The sequence below is a fragment of the Meriones unguiculatus genome, chromosome X, assembly GCF_030254825.1.
Source record: "Meriones unguiculatus strain TT.TT164.6M chromosome X, Bangor_MerUng_6.1, whole genome shotgun sequence".
In the NCBI taxonomy this organism is placed as follows: domain Eukaryota; kingdom Metazoa; phylum Chordata; class Mammalia; order Rodentia; family Muridae; genus Meriones; species Meriones unguiculatus.
The window spans coordinates 6,911,624-6,934,421 of NC_083369.1; the positions used below are offsets into that span (position 1 = coordinate 6,911,624).

The window sequence follows — 22,798 nt, forward strand, 5'->3', positions numbered from 1 at the left end:
AGAATAAAGTCACTCTTTTAAAAACCTGTAAAATATTCTTGTTCTGTTGCTCTCCTTTCTAGAGACTCATACTCCAACCAAGGACTACTCATGGAGATAACCTAGAACCCTGACAATGCAGCCAGTTCTGATGAGAACTGATAGACTAAGATCAGAAAGAAAGAGAGGAGGACCTCCCCTATCAGTGGACTTGGGGAGGGGCATGCATGCAGAGGGTGGAGGAAGGGAGGGATTGGGACAGGAGGAGGGAGGGAACCATGAGGGGGATACAAAGTGAGTAAAGTGTAATTAATAAAAAAAATTAAAAAATTAAAAAAACATATCATTGAAACTTAAATATTAAAAATTATGGCCTAAAGATATTAAATAAGAACACTCCAAAAATTAATATTTAATGAATTAAAACCCCATATGCATAATCAGTTTCAATTAATAAGTCTATCAATATGTTAAAAACATTATTTGATACCCTATTGATATAAAAATGGAACTTATAAAATTTATTGTTGAAATATATCTTTGCAATAATTAAAAAGATATAAGATATATAAGACAACACTGCAAGCCTTAATTTTCATAACTACAAAATTCCCAATAAAATATTAGCAAACCAAATATTAAGGAAGAAGATGTATACTTTCATGTTCTGGACTGCCATATTATATATACTTGATTTAAGTTTCATTCATTCATTCATCTGCAAAATTCATAATTTTATTTTTTCTTTAAATGTAACAAATTTCTTTGTGTAAATATACCAGAATTTCTTTATCTATTCATCACTTGATGGCTTCCAAGGCTGATTCCATTTTAAGCTATTGTGAACAAATCACAAATAAAAATGAGAGTCTGTAAGTATTATAGTAGTAAAATATAATGTTCTTTGAGTATACCAAGTGTGGAAAATTGGTGGTGGTAGTTCTGTTTCTAGCTTCACAAAGATTTCCGTAGTGTGTGTACCAGCTTGGATATGTGTTTTCTAGATTTAAATTTTTAATTTTATGTGTTCAGAATTTTATATGTTCAGTTTGAGGTCAATATAAGGGCCAGATATCAAGAAAAGTATCATTCAATAGTTGACTGCCTTAGTGGAGGAGGTGATAGTAGAGGATAGTTAACATGAAATTAGAGAGAGGAAGTAATATGAGATGAAAGATTTAAGTAGGTGGAGAGTGGGTAAATAGGGGAGATGAAGGGTTTGAGGAAAGTTACTAAAATGAAAGCCATATGCAAAAGGCATAGCTAACCTACTATCTTGCAGCCAAACTTAAGAAGCAACCTTTATTTAAAAGACTTAGAAGATACCATGTATGGTGGGGAAAGAGTCTCCTATAAATTATGGGTTATTTATATAGAAAATCTTAATTCTGGTTACACAATACCTTCTTATAAGTTCCTGGTCACAAAGTTCCTAGAGGCTTTTCCAACATCATATGGTACGTTCATTCCTCTTGGTTGCTGAATAAACCTGTTAAGTCTCTATTGCTTAAGAATTTTCATATCTTGTTTGTGTGTTGTTAGTAAATAAATCTGGAAGTTAAACTAGAAGCTTCTTTCTGCTAAGTAGCCTTGGTAGTGGTGGGACCTGCTATTTAGAATGCTGCATGAGAAAATACATCAACAGCCTTACCTAATTGGGAACCTGAACTTTGGTACCAACCTGCATAACCTGCCACACAAATGTGCTCAATTATACAATAGTGAGATAATTCTTATAAGAATAACCATGTGCTCTGTGATTGGATTTAAGACCCATTACAAAGATGGGAATCTACATTTATTACTGTAAACCTGCTTAAAAAATAAAAATAATAATAAAAAAACAAGGTCAGGTATGTCATAGGGCTCAAGTTAGAACTTAATACTGTTGGTTAGTTAGGTAAATTGACATAGCATTGAGCCTTTTCCTAAACATATTTGTTAGCCCATAGGTGATTAGCACTCCATGTTTTAACCAAAGAAGCTTTTCTTTCCAGGCAAACAGAGTGAATAAAGAAAACTTCTACTCAGTACATTATGACTATAAAAGGAAGTAGAAACATACAAATCAAAAAGTCACAAAACATTTACTCTTTTTTGCACATATACCTAATAACTAGAATTCAGGAAAATGGCCATTTGTAAGATAAATATATTAGATAAACATTTAAAAATTTTATCTTTATTATTATTATTACTATTATTATTATTGTTATTACAAATTACTCACTTTGTATCCCTGCTGTAGCACCCACTCCCTCATCGCATTGTAGTCCCATGTTCACTTCATCTCCCCCGCCCCATCTTCTCCTAGTCTATTGATAGGGGAAGTCCTCTTCCCATATTATCTGACCCTAGCCTATCAGATCTCCTCAGGATTGTCTGGATCCTCTTTCTCTGTGGCCTTGTTAGGCCAACTCACCAGGCAGAAGTGATCAAAGAGCCAACAACTCATTCTAGAGACAGCCCCTGCTCCCCTTACTAGGGAACCCACAAGGAAACTGAGCTGCCCATGGGCTACATCTGAGCAGGGGATCTAGAGTAAGGTAACCCAGAAGCAGAAAGACTCACATGGTATATACCACTTATAAATGAATATTAGCCATATAATATAAACATAATAAATCTATAGTCCTAAAGAAACTAAAACCATCAACGGAGGAATGGACACAGAAATTGTGGTACTTTTACACAATGGAATACTACTCAGCAATTAAAAACAAGGAAATCATGAATTTTGCAGGCAAATGGTGGGATCTAGAAAAAAAAAATCAGCCTGAGTGAGGTATCCCAAAGGCAAAAAGACACACATGGTATATACTCACTTATATAGATTTATAAGATAGGATAAACATACTAAAATATGTACACCTAGAGAAGATAAACAAGAGAGAGGTCCAGGGGTAAGATGATCAATCCTCATCTAGAAAGACAAAGGAGATGGACATTAGAAATAGGAGAAAACAAGTAACAGGACAGTAGCCTACCACAGAAGGCACCTGAAAGACTACCTAGCAGTGTATCAAAGCAGATGCTGAGACCCATAACCAAACCTTCAGCAGAGTGTAGGGAATCATATGAAGGAAGGAGGAATTAGTATATCCTAGAGGGGACAGGGAGCCCCACAAGGTCTAAATATATCTGAGCACAGGGGTCTTCTATGAGACTGTTTATCCAACCAAGAACCATGCATGGATATAACCTACACCCCCTACTCAGACATAGCCCATGGTAGCTCAGTATCCAAGTGGGTGTCCTAGTAAGGGAGACAAGAATTGTTTCTAACATGAACTCATGAGCTTCCTCTCCCCCCTGAGGGGGGAGCAGCCTTGCTAGGCCACAGATAAGAACATTGCAACCACCCTGAAGATACCTGATAAGCTAGGACCAGATGGAAGGAAAGAAGGACACCCCCTCTCAGTGGACTCGGAAGGGGGCAGGGAGGAGATGAGGAAGAGAGGGAGGGAGGGGAGGATTGGGAGGGAAAGAAGGAGTGGGCTACAGCTGGGATACAAGTGAATATATAAAATTATTTAAAAATAAAAAATATATTTAAAAAGAAGCTAAAAAACAAGGAGGACCCTAGGGAAGAGGCTTAATCCTCATTCAGAAGAGCAGATAGGAAAGGCATCAGAAACATAAGAAGACAAGGAACAGGACAGAAGCCTTCTACAGGTAGCCTCTGTAAGACTCTACCCAGAAGGCTATTGAAGCAGATCCTGATAATAATAGCCAAATGCTGGGCAGAGTGCAGGGAATCTTATGGAAGAAAGGGGAGATAGAAAGACTTGGAGTGGAAGGAACTCCACAAAGAGACAAGCAGAGCCAAAAAATCTGGGCTCATGGGGTCCTGCAGAGACAGATGAATCAACCATGGACCATGCATTGAGAGGACCTAGACCCTCTGATCAGATGCCTCTGTTGCCTCCCTCTGGATCTCATTTCCCTAGCAGAGTTGCCTTGTCCTTCCTCAGTGAAAGAGGAGATACTTATTCCTTCTGCAACTTGATGTACCAGGGTAGGTTGATAACTAGGGAATGAAGGGTGAGGAGGTACAGAAGATATGGGGAAAGTGGGTGGAAGGGAGGGACAAGAAGAAGACAAGGAAGTGGAGTTGAAATTGTGATATAAAATGAACATGGAGATAACCTAGAACCCCTGCACAGATGTAGCACATGATAGTTCAGTGTCCAAGTGGGTTACATAGTAAAGAGAAGTGGGGCTGCCTCTGACATAATCTGATTGGCCTGCTCTTTGATCATCTCCCCCTGAGGGGGGAGCAGACTTACCAGGCCACAGATGACAATGCAGCCACTTCTGATGAGAACTGATAGTCTAAGATCAGAAAGAAGGAGAGGAGGACCTCCCCTATCAGTGGACTTGGGGAGGGGCATGCATGCACAAAAGGAAGGAAGGGTGGGATCAGGAGGGGAGGAGGGTGGGGCTTATGGGGGATACAAAATGAATAAAGTGTAATTAATAGTAAAAAAACGAATAATTTAATGAAAAACTGGTTCACATCCTTAGTCATCAGGGAAATACAAATCAAAACATTTCATGCTGGTGAGTTTGTGGAGCAAGTAGAATATTCCATTGCTGGCAGGAGTACAAACTTGTACAGACACTTTGAAAATCAATATAGTAGTTTTTCAGAAAATTGGAAATAGTTCTATCCAAGACCCAGCTATACTACCCCTGGGCAAATAACCAAAGAATATTCGATCCTACTGTAAGAAAACTTGCTCATCTATATTCACAGCAGCTTTATTCATAATAGCCAGAAACAAGAAATAACCTAGATGTCCCTCAACTGAAAAATAGATAAGCAGAATGTAGTATACTTACACAATAGACTACTATTCAGCTGTTAAAAAGAGGAAAAGATTTTGTCTAGCTCCCACCATTTGCCTGCAAATTTAATGATTTATACTTGTTTTTAATTCCTGAGTATTATTCCATTGTGTAGGTGCACCATAATTTCCGTATCCATTCCTCAGTTGAGGGACATCTGGATTGTTTTCAGATTCTGGCTGTAACGAATAAAGCTTCAACAAACATGGATGAGCAAATATCCTTGTTGTAAAGCTGAGCATATTTTGGATATATGCCTAGGAATGGTATAGCTGCATCTCGAGGAAGCAAAAATAATCCAAATTGTCAGAGAAAGTGCCAGATTGATTTCCAAAGTAGTTGTACAAGTTTACATTCCCACCAGCAATGGTTCTGCTTTCTTTCCAGCATGTATTGTCACTTGAGTATTGTTTTTTGCTTTAGTATTTTTAAATTTAATTTATTTTTTTATTAATTACAATTTATTCACTTTGTATCTCAGCTGCAACGCCCTCTCTCATCCCCTCCCAATGCACTTTCCCTCCTTCTCCTCCCATGCCACTCACCCAGTCCAATGATAGGGGAGGTCCTCCTTCCCTTCCATGGATACTAGTCTTATCAAGCCTCATCAGTAATGGCTGCATTGTCTTCCTCTGTGGCCTGGGAGGGTTTCTCCCCCCTCAGGGGAGGGAGGTGATTCAAGAGCCAGCCACTGAGTTTATGTCAAAGACAGTCCCTATTCCCCTTACTAGGGAACCCACTTGGAGACTGAATTGCCCTGGGTTACAACTGTGCAGGGGTTCTAGATTATTTCCATGTGTAGTCATTGGTTAGAGTATCAGTCTCAGAAAAGTACATGGTGGGAACTAGAAAAGATCATCTTGAATGAGGTATCTCAGAAGAAGAAAGATACACATGGTATATACTCACTTATAAGTGGATATTAGACCTATAATATAGAACAAACATACTAAAATCTGTACACCTAAGATAGCTGGACAAGAAGGAGGACCCTAGTTAAGATGATCAATCCACACTCCAGATAGGACAGTCATCGGAAAGGGGAGTAAATAGGAAACAGGAGAAAAGCCTACCACAGAGGGCCTCTAAAAAACACAGCAGTCTATCAAAGCAGATGCTGAGAGTCATAGCCAAACTTTGGGCAGAGTGCAGGGAACCTTATGAAAGAAGAGGGGGGATAGAAAGACCTGGGACAGGAGCTCTACAAGGAGAACAACAAAATTAAACTATCTGGGCACAGTTGTTTTTTGTTGTTATTGTTTTCTGAGACTGATACTCCAACACAGGACTATGTATGGAGATAACCTAGAAAGAACCCATGTACAGATATAGCCCATGGCAGCTCAGTGTCTACGCGTGGGTACAGGGACTGTCACTGACATGAACTCAGTGGCTGGCTCTTTGAACAGCTCCTCTTGAGAGGGGAGCAGTCGTACCAGGACATAGAGGAAGACAAAGCAGACAGTCCTGATGAGACCTGATATGCTAGGGTCAGAGGGAAGAGGAAGTGTCATGGGAGGGGATGATGAAGAGTGGGTCCATGATTGGGAATATTTGACATGTTTATTTTTATATTTTTAGTATTTGTACATGTGACTACCCTTATTATTAATGTGTTATGAAATGTTGTACTGAATAATACCCCCAATATTTTTAATGTTTGATATTTTTTATTTTTTTATTAATTACACTTTATTTACTTTGTATCCTCCCTCTAGTTTCCTCCCTCCTCCACTCCCAACCTTTCATGTTCAATATTTTAAATAACATGCAGAATTTTTAAAATATCAAGACTAAAATGTGTCTTCATGAACACTGAACTTTTAAACATTATGTAATACAATATAAATAGATCAATTAGAAGTGAATACTAGTTCATATTTTCAAAATATCCAACACTTTGAGAATATATGAAGGCAGTAATGATGTGAAGAAAAATGTTTGGAATTATTTTTAGATTAAAATCTTTCCTGGTTTTCTTTCTAGGGGCGGTCTTAGAAGTGAAAAGACAATGAGATCACCACCAAAGGGGTCATGTGACACAATGTTATAATAGGCAATTGACTTGGTTAATTTGTTTTGCAAAGTCTACAGAAAGATAAAATATAACATTCAATTTCAACAGCTACTCAGTTTAGTTAGAACATTTGAGTCAAATAAAAACTGTCAGTTTGATGAACCATTTTAGAAGCAGTCTGAAAGGATTTTATTGTGAGGAAATCACAAAACACATAAACTTGTACACCCTCAAATTATCATTTGAGTCATGTATTATAATACTAATCAGGTAGTTTTGCAAGGTGCAGAAATCATTAGGCCACATGAAAAATAGTGCCACTTTTTAAAATTTTCAGAATTTTGTTAATAATGACAATGTTGGCATTTTACAGTTTCCAGAACTATAAATCATCTTTACAATTATGATATTATTCAAAGCAGATGCGAAAACATGTTTGCTATAACTGTATGAACTGCTTACTTGTCACACTTAGTAAATGTTGAGATTTACATTGTAACTTGTTCCCTTTCAATAACTGAGGTCTATTTGAAAATGTTTTTTTTTTTTTTTTTTTTTTTTAATGCAGTTTATTCAGGAACATTGAACAATCCTCGGACCCCGGGGAAAGCCAGCCCACAGCTTAAATAGCCTCTGGGTAGCCAACCCAGGCGTGCCACGGGGGCAATGCAGATAGGTCCACATACATGGAAGCAAGCCAGATCCTCGGCCTTAGCCAAATGTGGAGTTGTTCCTGACAGAGAGCACTCACCATCGGGAAGGTGGAGGGCGGAAACCAGCTCCATCTTTAAGGCATAGCATTCTGCAGCTCTCTACAGTTCCCCCTTTTTGTTTTAGACGCATTAGGCAAGAGTAGAGGTCTGATCTCTGATATTAGAAATAAATTGGGACTTTGTACAGATGTTCATTTAGGTGTCATCCACCCAAAGAGCATCGGACCCGTCCGATACCTTTTTCTCAGAGGCAGGACCTGGGGCATCAACCCGCATGCAATCAGACATGCTCTTCTCTGGGTCCAAAGCAGCTGACCCTGAGTGCAGTGCTTAGCCTCGCATCCTGAGCGTATCATTTTAGCTTTTTATGGTATCCAACCATGCTTGGGGAGAATGCCTTGCTTCAATGGCTGTAAAGGCCTGAATGATCATGGCTGCATCACACTGTTGTGAGACTCTAATCTTGCATATATACCACAGGCAAACCAAGGAGACCAACACCAGAAGGCCTGCTAACACTCCCATGCCCGCCCATTCCTTCAGATGATTCATGGCTGTAGCAATATTTCCTATAAGCCCACACCTGTTTGTCTATATCCCCCATTTTTATGCATTATTAGCCAGATAGAGCCAAGTAATTGTGGTAATGATACTTGCTTTTTTTTAAACCCCAATGCTAGTAAAGTTAGGTATGCCCTGGTTACTCGCATGCCTCACTGGGTACCTGTGCCCATTGATGCCCCTCGCGCTATGACTCTCTTCAGACAGAAAAGGGATCTTGGAACTACAGCCACCATTGTTACTACCATCTCATTGACGGCTGTTGGAGCTACCACCAGGGCATTAGCCATGAGTCATACTGGGCAGACTGCTCAGACCCTGAATAATCATTTAGCCAATGTAGCTCATGCCTTAGTTGTACATAAAGGAATTAATGCTCAACTAAAAGGAAGCTTGATGGTGTTCAATCAGAGGATTGACCTCTTGCAGGAGCAAATTGATACCCTATGGCAAATCGCTCAACCGGGCTGTCAATGAAAGTATGCTGGACTTTGTGTCACTAGCATACAACATGAGAATTTTTCCTGCGCTGCAAATCTGTCTAAACAATTGTCGAGCTATATTTTAGGTAATTGGACTGGAGAATTCGATACTACGATGGAGCAGCTGAGAGTGGCCATTGTCACAGTAAATTCTACCGGAGTGGACGCAGGACTAGCCACAGGATTGAAAATGTTTTTGCCTTACTATCACAAATATAATAGGTTGACATGGAAAGTCAATTTTTAAAGAAAAATTTCCATTATAACTTGGATGTAGATTAACATGCTTGCTACTGCCTATTAATGCCCTCATCAGTATATAACCAAACTATTTGAGGAAAATGAGTTAACTCTGTCATTCCCAAGCAATAAAGAAATACAGTCAACCCTATCTTATGAACATATGTTAATGTGCCTATATCCTTCTAACTTTGTTAAAAAAAAAGTGGTGTCAGGATCAAATTGTTGGATCATGAATGAAGTTTCTTTCTTAAATCATTATTTGCCTAAGAGTTTAAGTACTCTAATATACCAAACCTGACTTATTCCTTTCTGATAATTATTCTGAAATCAATCATTTGCATGGTGGAGTTTCTGGGGATATGGTCTCTCAGTGTCTGGCAAAGAAAATTGAAAATATGTGGCAAGAAAAGAAACCATGGATAGATGAAATCAAAATCATACACTTTTCTAAATTACAGCTAAAGTGTTCATATCACCTATGTAATAATAAAGCAAGGTCAGTCCTTAGAAGAAAAAGACAATTCTCTATTAACTATTCAACACAGTGAATCTTATGTTCTGAGTAATATGAACATTTTGATAGAGGTAGAAAATGTATCCTTATATAAAGTTAAAACAGATCATTTAGTGATATTATATGTAAGTGTAAGCTACTATCCACACAGTATAGCAAAAATAATGTACAGATTATAACAAAAGATATGTATCTTCTTTTATTTGTATGTTTTAGCCATCAGTTCAGGGGAGAATCACTTGAACTTCTTTTACTCCATAACTTCTACAAAGATTTATTTTAAGATATATGCTTCAGCATATCATAAGCAAGCATGAGGCCAAATCTTTCTTTACCCCAAATAAGTACTCAATGATTTATCTTGGTAAGAATTTTTTTGAAATGTCTAAATTGGTATATATCATTACTATGTTTGGAGTAAATAAAAGAGTAGCCTTTTCCTATGAAAACAACTCAGATTTTATAAATGCAAAATTTAAATGTTGAGTCATACATATAACTATATTTAATAATCTATACATATAATATATACATACATAAAATACATATATCTGGAGAAAGCATTCTAAAGCTGCATAGAGTAAAACTTTTCAACTGTAAGTATTAAAAATTTTGGTTAATTTTACATCAATAGCGCCAATTAAAAATCTGTACAAAATATTTTCACAACCAAAATAATTTATCCAAAGCCAGTGTTAATCTACTCTGACATGGTTAACTATCAGTAAGATGTACAACACTGCACTACTGAGTTAGTTTTTGGTCTTTAGTTTGATCTTCAATCATATATCAAGCCGAAATCATTTTACCTTTATTATCCCTTTGGAATTTTTTTAAGCTTTGTCCATTATCTTGGTCAACGATAAGTTCTTCTCTATTGTTGGGTATCATAACTAAAAAATGAAAAAGGGGAACTGGGTATACTTTCATGCAAAATCACGTAAATGGCTGACACACTCTAGCAATTTATATGGATTTTCTATACTTCTGGAACATAAGAAAAATTTGCTAAAATAGCCCAAGTATTTCAAATATCATTAAATGATTAACTGTGCAAAATTTAAAGTATATTTACACTTAGTGCTAGCATTGTTTAATATATACTCTTTAAATCATATATGCATTTCTTATTTTAAAACATGCATGTAAATTAGTATTTAGTTCCATAAATAATACTTTCCTCAAAAAACATTTCAGAAAACAATTTATAAGTTAATAAATGATGAGGTTAAAATAATTATGCCTTTAACTTACTGAGGAAAGTTTTTTAAATATATATAAAATTGACATAGTAGAATATAATTTTCTGATACTTATTGTGAGTGTTTACAAAAAAAAGAAGAAAAACATACAATTTTTTAATTTACCATTTCATTCTTTTTAGTGATATTTTATTGAAACATTACAGCTCTAAAAATAAGATGCAATCATTTAAGCTAAAATCTGTTAAATCTTTCCATTCAATTGTAGATAAAATTTCTATCATGGTTGGACAACTGTGAACTGTGCATATAGTGAGCAACCAATGTCAGTAGAATTACATGTGCACTATTTTTCAATAAGTTTTCTAAGATATTATAGTGCCTATGAAATATTTTAGTTTATTTTGCAGTATAAGTTACCTATTCTCCTGTGCCATAACATTTGGCAAGTACATTTCTGTTAAACTTTCATCCAGCACTCAGTAATAGATTATCTCTTTCTCCTGCATAGATAGATACAGATTATATAGAAATAAACAGCTTCAATATTTTCTTTCAATATTCCAATACAAAAAATTATTCCAACAGTATAATATATGCTTTAGCTTCTTGATTCATTCAATTTTTTCAGTTACTCAGATTTCCTATAATCACTTGTATTCAAGTTATAAAACAAGGTAGTCTCTGTCCATAAAGTAAAGGAAATACTAAATTTCTCTTTTTGAAATATAAAATTTTGTCATTAAAGAACAGAATTCTTAATGCGTTATTCATCATTTCTTTAACATCACTGTGTATTAAGATCTCCAAAAGAGATATTAAAAAGCCGTGTATGTTGCTGCTCAAACTGTGTTCTAGATCAAGTGAATTAAATTCATATTGTATTGCAAAAACTACAAAAGTGATTATAATATAGAGCTTTGTTTAAGAATCACCAAGCTAACTACAAAACTAGAAACACAGACAATATATAATGCTGATAAACATAGACTTGGATAAAGTTCCACAAAAGAGAAAGCATCTTTATCTTTACATAGTACAAATCCACAACAGAATACATATCCTGATCTCCTAAATTCCTGTCCTTCAAAATCTAATTGTTTTTACAGAGCTTAAAACAAGCACTACTATGAGCTGTGAAAAAAATCTAAAGGACATAAAATATCTCTGGATATAGATTATAGGCAAAAAAATATGCAAAAATCATGTCCATTAAAGAAAATATATACATAAGTTACTGGATTTTGGATTGTGTAGATATGGAAGAGTTATGAACGTTTTGACAAACAAAAAAGTTAATCTTTGTTTTATACAGGAAATTTATTGTAGTTGAGTGTTCTTGACAATTTGTCTATAGATGAGTAAGATCATAGAGAATGAAAGGTTATACAGAGAAAAAATAAAAACAGCAAAAGTATATCTATCTCCTCATATTCTCTTAGCAATTTGACTTTCAGAATTCTTTTTTTCACAGATAGTCTAGGTTTTATGTTCTCAAAACAATTCAGCACAACATGTAAATATTTCCATATTATAGATAGGCATTAATAATGTTTAAATGGTTTGCCTAAGATTTTTTTAAATTTCTATTTTTATATTAATTGCAGTTTTTTCACTTTTTATCCCTCCCTCCTCCCTTCCCAATCCCACGATCCATCTTTCATCAACTCCTATGCCCCTCTTCAAGTCCATTGATAGGGGAGGTCCTAGATTATCTGACCCTAGATTATCCGGTCTCATTTGAACTAGTTGGCTAAGATTTTTAAAGATAGCTACTATAATATCATATGGACAGATTCAGGTGTCATATAGGCTCTATCACAACCAATTTATAAAATGGAAATCTTATGAAACAAAAATATAGATAAAATATTTCCAACATTATGATATATAACTGTCTAAAGAATATTTTATCTTAAATATCCTAGAGATGCTGTGCCTATTATAACTATAGTGTCTAATAATAAATAGTGCATACCAACATATTCATCTAAGATACATACCGTACCAAAAAAAATCTCCTGGTATCAGGCCCATGAAACTGATAAATATATTAAAGAAAGGCCTAGTGGGGGTAAGAAAATTGCGACAATTTCCAGTGTTTCCTGTATTGCTTCACAAACCAGGATTACTTCAAAAGGCATTTATATTAAAAAAACAGGGACATTTTCTCTTTTGTGTGTGCCAGATGTATATTTTATTAAGGCTTACTGAACAACCCGATAAAGTCCTGTTATTTTTCTGAGTTTGTGAGTCTGGAATCCAGGGCTTGGAGAGTTGCTTCTGTCACAGAACTGCTTATTGGCATGGCTGTCATTTGATCCCTTTCCCTGATTGTCCTCTGATGGAACAAGATGGCTTCTGGGCCATGGAGAGTCAGACCAAGACTGAGGAACAGTCTGTAATGGGAAGATGACACAGCCCAGTATTTTAAATATTTGATAAATTTGCTTTTAATTTTACTCATAGGGCAGGGCATTATGCTGTTCCCCGGAACTTCCTAGGAATAAAGCTTAGTTTACAAACAATGACAAGTGATAGAAAGTGTCTGACCCTCTCAGACCTTCACAGTGACCAGGCTGAGAGACAAGGCAGACCTCACTGGAGGGATGATGTCAGTGGGCTTTGGCTCCAGATCATTCTGTAACATTCCATCCTCCAGTCTTCTGAGTGACCTCACCTGCAGCTCCTAGACCTCTGCTTCATTTCAGGGTCCCTGAGCTCATCAAAGTAGGATCATGACTCAGTTACATTCTCCAGAGAGCTGAAGGTATACTCAAATGTGTCTGTATTGTTTCACAAAGCGGGATTACTTCAAAGGGCATTTATATTAAAAAGGGGACACTTTCTCCTCGATTTCCTTCTGTTTCACTTGTGTAATATGGAATTGCATAAAAGACTATCTTCCATATTCTTGCTTTGGACAGACACTCACCCATTCTCTCCGAATTATGATCCATCTGGGAAGGAGAGCTGGACACACTGCTGCTTGGGTCAGAGGAGGTGTGGCTCCCAGGACGATGACTCTCATCCAGAGAGAGAGCAGGGGAAGGACTCTCTTGGATCCGCTCCTGATACAAAAATTAAACAGAAAAGGATTCACATGAGTGCCGAAATTTTCATGAATGTTTTCACAATAACGTTGGAAGTATGTGCTTCTCACATATCCTGAAAGAATGCACAGCACACTTAAGTATTTAAAAAAAATCTAACAGATTTAATGTGTCTGGCTTTATGTTGAGGTCTTTGATCCACTTGGACTTGACTTTAGAGCAGGGTGATAAATATGGGGCTATTTGTATTTTTCTACATGTAGATCACTAGTTAGATCAGCAGCATTTGTTGAAGATGAAATCAAAAGATGCTCAACCATACAAGGACATTTGTGCAACTATGTTCCTAGCACTCTTGTTTATAATAGCCAAAATCTGGAAACAACCAAGATGTCCCTCCACTGATGAATGGATAAAGAAATTGTGGTACAAATTTTACACAGTGGAATACTACTCAGCAATTAAAAGCAAAGAATCATGAAATTTGCAGGCAATGAATGGAACTAGAAACGATCATCCCTGGTGAGGTGACACAGAAGAAGAAAGACACAAATGGTATATACTCACTTATAAGTGGATATTAATCATATAATGTAGAATAAACATAATATCTATAGTACTAAAAGAAGCTAAACAACAAGGGAAGGGGCTTAATCCTCATTTAGAAGGGCAAACAGGATACACATCTGAAGGAGGAGAAGACAGGAATCAGGACAGGAGCCTTCCATAGGAAGCCTCTGAAATACTCTACCCATCAAGAAATTGAAGCAGATGCTGAGACTCATAGCCAAACTGTGGGCAAAAAGCAGGGAATCTTATGGAAGAAGGGGAAGAGACAAAGACCTTGAGGGGACAGGAGTTCCACCAGGAGACCAACAGAGCATAAAAACCTGGGCCAAGGGAGGCTAGTAGAGACCTATACTCCAACTAAAGATGATGCATAGATAAGACCTAAAACCCCTACTCAGATGAAGCCCATAGGCTGTTCAGTTTCCAAATGGGTACCCTATTAAGGAGTCTCTGACATGATCAGTGGCTGGCTCTTTGATCACTTAACCCTGGAGGGTATAAACTAGCCAGGCCACAGAGGAGGAGTATCTAGGCAGTCCTGAAGAGATCTGATAAGATAGGATCAGATAGAAGGAGAGAAGGTCCTCCCCTACTAGTGGACTAGGGAAGGTGCATAGAGGGAGAAGAGTGAGGATGGGTGGGACTGAAAAGAGAAAAGGGCGGGGGCTACAGCCATGATACAAAATGAATAAATTGTTATAAATAATATTACAGTTCAAAAATACTTTAAAAAATCTTTTGAAAAATAAATGGCAAGTTATTAGATTTAAATAGAAATTTGTGGCTGAAAGGAAGTTAGGTTAAGTATTCTTTCATAAAATTGCATAAATGGGAACATGAAGAGGTAGGTACCTCAGTAGAACAATTGCTGTGTTTATGCGTAGGACCTGAATTCAGATTCAAAGACTCCACATACAACAGAGCCAAAATACCTGTGCCCAGGGGAACTGGCAGAGCCCGAAACCCCAACAAAGGACCACACATGGAGAGGACTTAGACGCTTGTTCAAAGAAAGCTCATAGGCTGTTCAGTTTGTAAGTGAGTTGCCTAGTAAGGGGTGCAGGTGCTGTCTCTGACATGAACTCAGTGGCTAGCTCTTTGATCACCTTAATGAAACAAGTTGTGATGAGACCTGGTAGGCTAGGGTCAAATAGAAGGGGAGGAGGACCTCCCCTATCAGTGGACTAGGGGAGGAGCATAGAAGGAGAAGAGAGAGAGCTCTAGAGCCAGCATACAAATTGAATAAATTGTAATAAATAATAATAAAGGAAAAATCATGAGACACAATAATGTGTTTTACAAACTGGGAATACAGTCTGTCATTGTCAATTTTTTTTTTAGCATTGCTTAAAGTTTAATATTTTAAATAATCAATTGTAATAAAAATCAAGAATTTTATATGCTTTCATACTATCTGGTATGACTTCTATAATTTATTCATATAATAATTTATGTGAAATAAAGAATATATTCAATATCTTTATGAATTTCATACTTATAAATCAATCTGTACATTAAGTTAAAATTATCCAATATGAAAACTAAATTGTAGTGTTTATGCATATATAGAAAAATATGATTCACCAATATAAATGCAGAGATAGTGAATGTTCTGTAAAGTGTTTACTTCACCCATAATAAATTCCTTACACTAAATGCTTTGTCTAATTCTCTGTAATTACATTATCAACATTCCTATCCTAATAATGTTAAGAATTAGTTTATCAATTTTCTGCTTGTATATTTTCACATTAATTTCATATGACATCCTCTAAATTTATAAATCACAGGAAGAAAAGCTTGAACTTAAAATAATTAAATGATAATTAAGTTATCATTTTATTTAGTAATTAACATTTTTTTAAAATATCTGTCATTTCAGCAGGCTGTATGTTGCCACTTTCCTTTCAAAGATGGCTATTTTATATCTCAATTGCCAGGAAATTGAATATATATTATACATTATATTACATAGCCAAAGGGACTGCACAGATGTGATTGAAAATATTACATTAAGCTTATCATATTAGTTTCAATGAGTCTTATTTTATCGAAAGATTTTCAAAAAATTTCAAAGATCAAAAAAGAGAGTTAGAATGATTCAATATTGTTGGCATGGGAGGTAAAATAGACCATGAGTCAAGAAGCAAAATGGTTTGTAAAAGCTGAAAAAGACAAAGAAACATATTCTCTTTGAGGGCCTAGAAAAAGGAATATGGGCTTGTTTGTGCCTAGATTTTGACCTCATTAAACCCTATCTTATTTTTGACCTACAGAATTATAACATAGCAAATTGAAATTGTTTGAAGCCACTGAGTTGGTGTTAACTTGTTATAATAGTGCTCGAAATGTTAGTTTTTGCCAACTTGACACAAACTGAGGAAGAGAAACCTCAGTTGTGGGAGTGCACATGTTTGATTGACCTCTAAGCACATTTGTGGTGCATTTTCTTAATTAATTGTTAAAAAAAATACCCGCAAGTTGCTTTTCATTAATAGGGGAAAAAACAATCTAGGACACATACTAATAGAGTTATTATTGTGCCATGTCTATTTTAAGTCATTAGTTATCAAGTAGGCAACATTAAATAATTTTACTGAAATGACTTATAGACATTTAGTATTTAAGCTATAGTATATGTACTAAAAACAGCCCTTGTAAATAGACACTACAGTTGTAATCTTTTACTGTTGTTTGCAAGCCTTAAAACAATGATGTTCTAAGGAGTGTAAAATACATCAAAATCTATAGTTTTTTTTTTTCAAATCACATAAGGCAATAACCAAAGAAATGTAGACAGCAAAGCAGAAAATTTTACAAAGAAGCTTTATTTACTTAAATTTTATTTTTTTGGTTTGGAGAGATATATGAAGAAGTTCTGAAAGACTTATATAGAGACTTTATACCACAAATCCTTCCAACATTGGAGAGTCTGGAAGTTTATAAGTCAAAAATCTAACCTGATCAGTCATGTTTGGTAATATATATTTCCACGTAGCACACACTTATGCACACAAACATATATCAGTGAAAATAATTTCATATGTGAGAATGTAGAGATGGCTTAACACTTAAAAGCACAGGCTGCTCCTCCAGAGGATTCAGGCTCAATTACCAGCACTCACATTGCAGTTCACAACTGTTTATAACTCCAGTCCCAGGGAATCTAACACCCTCTTTGGGTCTCCATGGACAGAAGACACATACATGATACATAAACATACATGGAGGCAAAACATCCATACACATTAGTATAAAGAAATTAAATTAAAAAATACTTCCAAATATGAGACTTTTTCTTTTACTTTATTGTATTGTAATATCAATAGCTTTAGGACAGAATATACATTTAAAATGAAAAAGAATTCAGTGATTGCCTTTGAATTCCAATACTGAAAATTTGGTAAAAATACTTAATTTAATTAATTATGTCTGTCAATTAAATTTTAAATGAATGAATAAGAAGCGAATACAGTAGATGCTGTGAAAATTAAAACTAAAGAAACACTATCAATCTGTAGTTATAGAAGTAATCACACATAGACACCCCCACCCCACCCTTATATCCTACTATAATACAAACAGATTGTTTTAAAGATTAATATTGTTGATGATTTGGAAAAACAGGATAATCCAACAGTAAATGATATTAACATTTTTCCACTACCTTGTAAGAAGTTGCAACTCATAATGAATAAAGAAAGCTTGGAGGGACATCTACACAAATACCACAAATAGTGAGAAAATACATAATGCTATAAAAAAGGATGTTCCCAACATATTTAAAGGTAGCATTTCATATGCACTTGAATAATTTACCTCTCAAATTTTTGTTCGCTTTTACTATGTGTATTATGTGAAACAGTAAATTAATTTTGAAAGCATGATTTAATGGGTGAAAATAATGAAAATCATTAGAAATCCCATGATTACTATCTCTTCTCCCTTAATGCATCTCCCTCCTATAACTTCATTCTAGTTTTTTGGCATCCACTTATCCAAATGTTATACACAGAAATATTTGAAGTTAGGGTCCACATATGGGAGCAAACATGAGATAGTTGTCTTTATGTTAATGAGTTATCTCATTCAGTATAATTATATTTCAAGCTCCATCCATTTACTTGCAAATTTCCTGATTTTTTTTTCTTTGTAGGAGGGTAATATTCCATTCTGCATGTATACCACTTTTTGCTTATCTTTTCATTTCTTGGTGGTCATATTAAGCTGAAGATATTTCCTAGGTATTATGAATAGAATAATGTTGGATTGGATGTGTAATTACATTTATTATATATTTATTATATTTTATATATCTATTATATATTATGTTTATTATATATTTAATTTATATTTATTTGATGGCTAATGATGTTACATGCTTTTAGATGTTATAGCCACTTGTACTTAAGAACTTTCCAAAGGTCAGTTTTTATTTGTTTGTTTGTTTCGCCTTGGTTATTGTTGTTGTTTCCTTAGTGTTTGTTTTTTTTTTTAATTTTTCTTATTAAGTACAGTTTATTTACTTTGTATACCAGCTGTAGCTACCTTCCCCAACCCCTCCCAATCCTACCCTCTCTCTTCTTCTCCCATGCCCCTCTGCCAGTCAAATGATAGGGGAGGTTCTCCTCTCCTTTCATCTGACCCTAGTCTATCAGGTTTCAACAGGACTGGCTTCTTTGTCTTCCTCTTTGGACTGGTAAAGCTGCGTCCGCCTCAGGTGGAGGTGATCAAAGATCCAGCCCATGATTTCATGTCAGAAATGGTTCCTGTTAATAGTTTTAATTTGTTTGTATAATCTAAACACTAATCATAACTCAGATATAAGTTGGCAAAGCTTCTTTTCCATTTTGAGTGTTTCCTCCTTGTTTGAAAGATGTTGATCCTAAGATCTACTGACCCTTACTTGGAACCCATTCTGATCTCAAGTGTCAAAAACTAAAGAAATATTAAAGTGCAATGATATGAAGAAATGATACAGCTCTTAAATATTCCATCCATTACCTGTTTTAATTGTATTTTGTATTAGTGTAGTATTAAAGCATCTGTCTGCATCTTGAGTTATTTTTTTTCTTTCCTTTGTATCACAGGAAATATACACTTGGAGCAGTATCTCCTATTACTTTCACTTTTTTTCCTCTCTCTTCACTCTCCTGACTCTTCCATAGATTCCAAGTTTTGGAATATCAGCAGGGTCTCATTGTCTCAGAGGTAATTTGAATCACTACCTGTAATGAATGTCAAGCCAGCCTCTGTATCTTATGTTTTCTGTTATACAACTTACTTGCCAAATCAGACAGTAAGTGCAGGATGCTAGCTTCATCCCCACCTTGTAATTCTTCTGAAATAGAAACAGGTTCCAGCTGGTCAGTCAACTTTAAGTTTTGGAATTCACACACACACATATATATATATGCCATGTAACTTCTGTGATGGCTTTCTGACAATCTCCTCTCATTTGAGCTATTCTTAGGGACTTGATTGGTACATTCTCTAATTCTTCAACTATTTTCACAATATCCTTGTATTCACATGGTAGACCATGCACCATACCACATGGACGAAGATGTTCACCCTGGATTACTCCCTATCCCATCTCATGATAGCATAACATTAGTTACATGTCTTAGGGCCAAAATAAGACCCACTATGAACTACCACAATAACAAGAAGATGTACTCTTATATACTGTATTTAGATGGAAATCATGTTATGATTATCCTGGCAAATACAGCAACCTCAGACAGTACAAGTTCAATTCTATGCTTTGTTTTCCATGCAAGAGACACACAGTAATTACTTCCAAGGTTATTTTTACTTTTGTCATATCCAACACTGGGTGCCAATTTATTGCTTTAACTTTTCCTGGTAATATGTAAATAGCTACTCACTGCAGATAGGGTACAGGTGACAAAAAAAGGGAAATTCTTTAATGTCCAGTGTACTGAACAAATGAGGTTTTTGGTCTTTATTATAGGGAGTTGGGGATAGGTTTGCTACAAGAATTAGATGGCCCTCAAACAGTTGCATCATTACAATACCACATTCCATGGTGTGACATCATAAAGGCTGTACCATGCTCTCAACCTTTAATTTAACCTTCCTCTTTGTAACAGGTTAAGGTTTGTAACATGTGCTTCTACTTATTTTCACCAAGGAATGTCAGTATCCCCATTACCATCTTGGTAGACCAAATTACTACAGTATTGTTATGCTGCTTGGTGCTCACAGCTAACTGACCAAAGTGTTCACTATTCTAACATGCCTCACCAGTTTCCATTGGCTAGTTCTAAACTCATGGCCACACATTGCTCCTAGAAAATTCAGTGGTTCAAAAACATAATAAAAAAATGTATGAATGTATATAATGGACAGTTAGGCAGGAAGGGGCTTGTTAACATAGAAAGGATGGTCTGAGAATAACCCAAGTGGATTATACAAATATATGAATTTGTTGAAGAAAAAATTTAGCAGTAAACCAGTCTAATGCATTCAGAAAGCCAGGTATTGTTTTGTATTTCAAATCATTTTAGAGAAGTCCAATGTTACATATCAATTTATAGATATGAGTGTTTCTTTTTAAAAAAAGGCTTTTAAAAGTACAAGGTTAATTCCCCCCAAAAAAATATAATTCTGTGAACAATTTCGTCTGTGCACATAAGCATAACCATTTTTCAGTTCTGTAAGCAGTATACATCTATTTAGATACTTAACTGCAATGTGCTCTGGTTCATTAGGTAGCTAATCTTGTGTCTCAGTCTAGTTAAAATTTCACAGTAAGTTAATATGTTTTATTACAAATGAGAATGCAAGTGGTAATGTCCTTACCATTTGCCAAATACAGGGTTAATAGTATTTGCAACAAATCAATACAGAGATTTAAAAAGAAAACTGTAAATCTAAAAGCCCAATTATTTTTATTCATTGATGACTTCACTTTATGTGTCATTTAATGGCTTTTACAACCCTGTTCTTCTTCATGTATTTCATTCCCAGCCACTCAAAAACAGCTGTAGTCCCTGAACAGCACTGCATGGTTGTCCAGATTCTAAACAGCACAGGAGAAGAATTTTTGGAATCTTATTTTTCTACAATTACTAAAATTAACTTTATTCGCAACTCTAACTGTACCTACATAATTCTATGATTAGAAATAAAAAGAAAACATCACTATAAGAAATATTATATCTCTTATTTAGAGCTGCATCACAAATTATCAAAGGAGACATATATCATATTAAATCATTTGGAATTACATTGATTCTTTAGACAAAGTAGGAGAAATGCTTAGAAGATTCAGTTTTTACAGGGTTTAAACACAGTAAAACTTTGTAGAATTTAATTTATTAGTATTAAAGTATTGATCATTTATGGAAATTATTTTTTCATCTAAATATATACTTTTATTTCTTTGGAAATACGGTAATATATACAGAACTTATATAGGACTAATGTGTTTGAATTAAACTTAGTCAACACAGGACTTCTAGTGATTATTCACATTTACTAAAATGATTTAAATCTTATTCTAAGCGTTTTATTGCAAAACAAATCTATTACTACCTTTTAGGACATGAGATGAAGAGACACTGGATCCGAATGAAGGGTTGTTTGTCTGTTTGCAAGTGCACATGCAATTCATTGTTTTTTAATGATTACTACCACATTGTTGACCTTTTCATTCTGGTAGTTTATTGTATTGATTTTTTAAAGCATTCAATGAAATTCTGTAATATATAACTTACCTTATCAATTTTATTTAATTTTAGTTCAACTCACACTCTAATAATTTCTCCAAGTGATAATATATTAATGATTCCCAAGTATTTTACTATTTAGTGGTGGCTTTTGGAAGTTTTTCTTATTGTTAGATATTTTATTCATGTATTTGTCCTGATCTACCCTATTGACACCACGGTTCTCCAGAAGCAGAATAGCTTGAAACTTGAGAGATATTGTAATGAAAGAAAGAGGGTGAAATAAGAGGTTTGTTAATTTTTTGCTGTTTACTTAGAATACCACTGACTCTACTGCATAATTTAATGTCTAGACAACTGGTAATACAATCAGTACATTTTATGGATCTTCAAAGAACCAACATTCAGTATTTGTTTATTTCACAATCACAAATTCACATCTTATTTAAGTTACATAAACGAGTACATTATTTTTCACAAAGTTGGAAGAAAATAGCTTAAAAGTATATTGAAAAGAAATAGTGACAAACTGCAGTATGGTAATTATGAATTTTCCTATTCTAGAATTAGACATTATATATGTATATGTATATAAGTATAGTATTTAGTAATTTATGAAATAATGACTTATATTTTTAGCTCCAAAGGTGGTTAAGTAATTTACCACTAATTATCTCAAAAATACTTGAGATATTAGCGATTTTCATTGTCAGTTTTGGAATGATAAGATCAATCCTAAATTGGAAAAGACAACATAATATGGCATATTAGAAATCATGCCAGATTTGTGGTGCAGATGGCACATACAGTCATGAAAACTATAAAATGTTATGCACACTCTAAATGTGGAACCTATGTGATATTTAGATAAAGGGCTTTCTCACCTCTCCTATGTGATCTCCTTATCTTGGAAGAG

At 35.0% G+C, this 22,798-nt stretch overlaps 1 protein-coding gene across 1 annotated transcript in view; it reads right to left on the minus strand.

The window, feature by feature from the left end:
* The window catches only part of Dach2 (dachshund family transcription factor 2), a 691,399-nt gene that overhangs the window by 122,970 nt on the left and 545,631 nt on the right, over nucleotides 1–22,798 (minus strand). Inside the window, exons 7-9 of the mRNA XM_060375452.1 lie at nucleotides 13,498–13,633; nucleotides 10,170–10,253; nucleotides 3,881–3,883 (exon numbers count right to left, since the gene is read on the minus strand). Coding sequence (XP_060231435.1) covers nucleotides 3,881–3,883; nucleotides 10,170–10,253; nucleotides 13,498–13,633 — 223 coding nt within the window. The remainder of the gene's footprint in view (nucleotides 1–3,880; nucleotides 3,884–10,169; nucleotides 10,254–13,497; nucleotides 13,634–22,798) is intronic.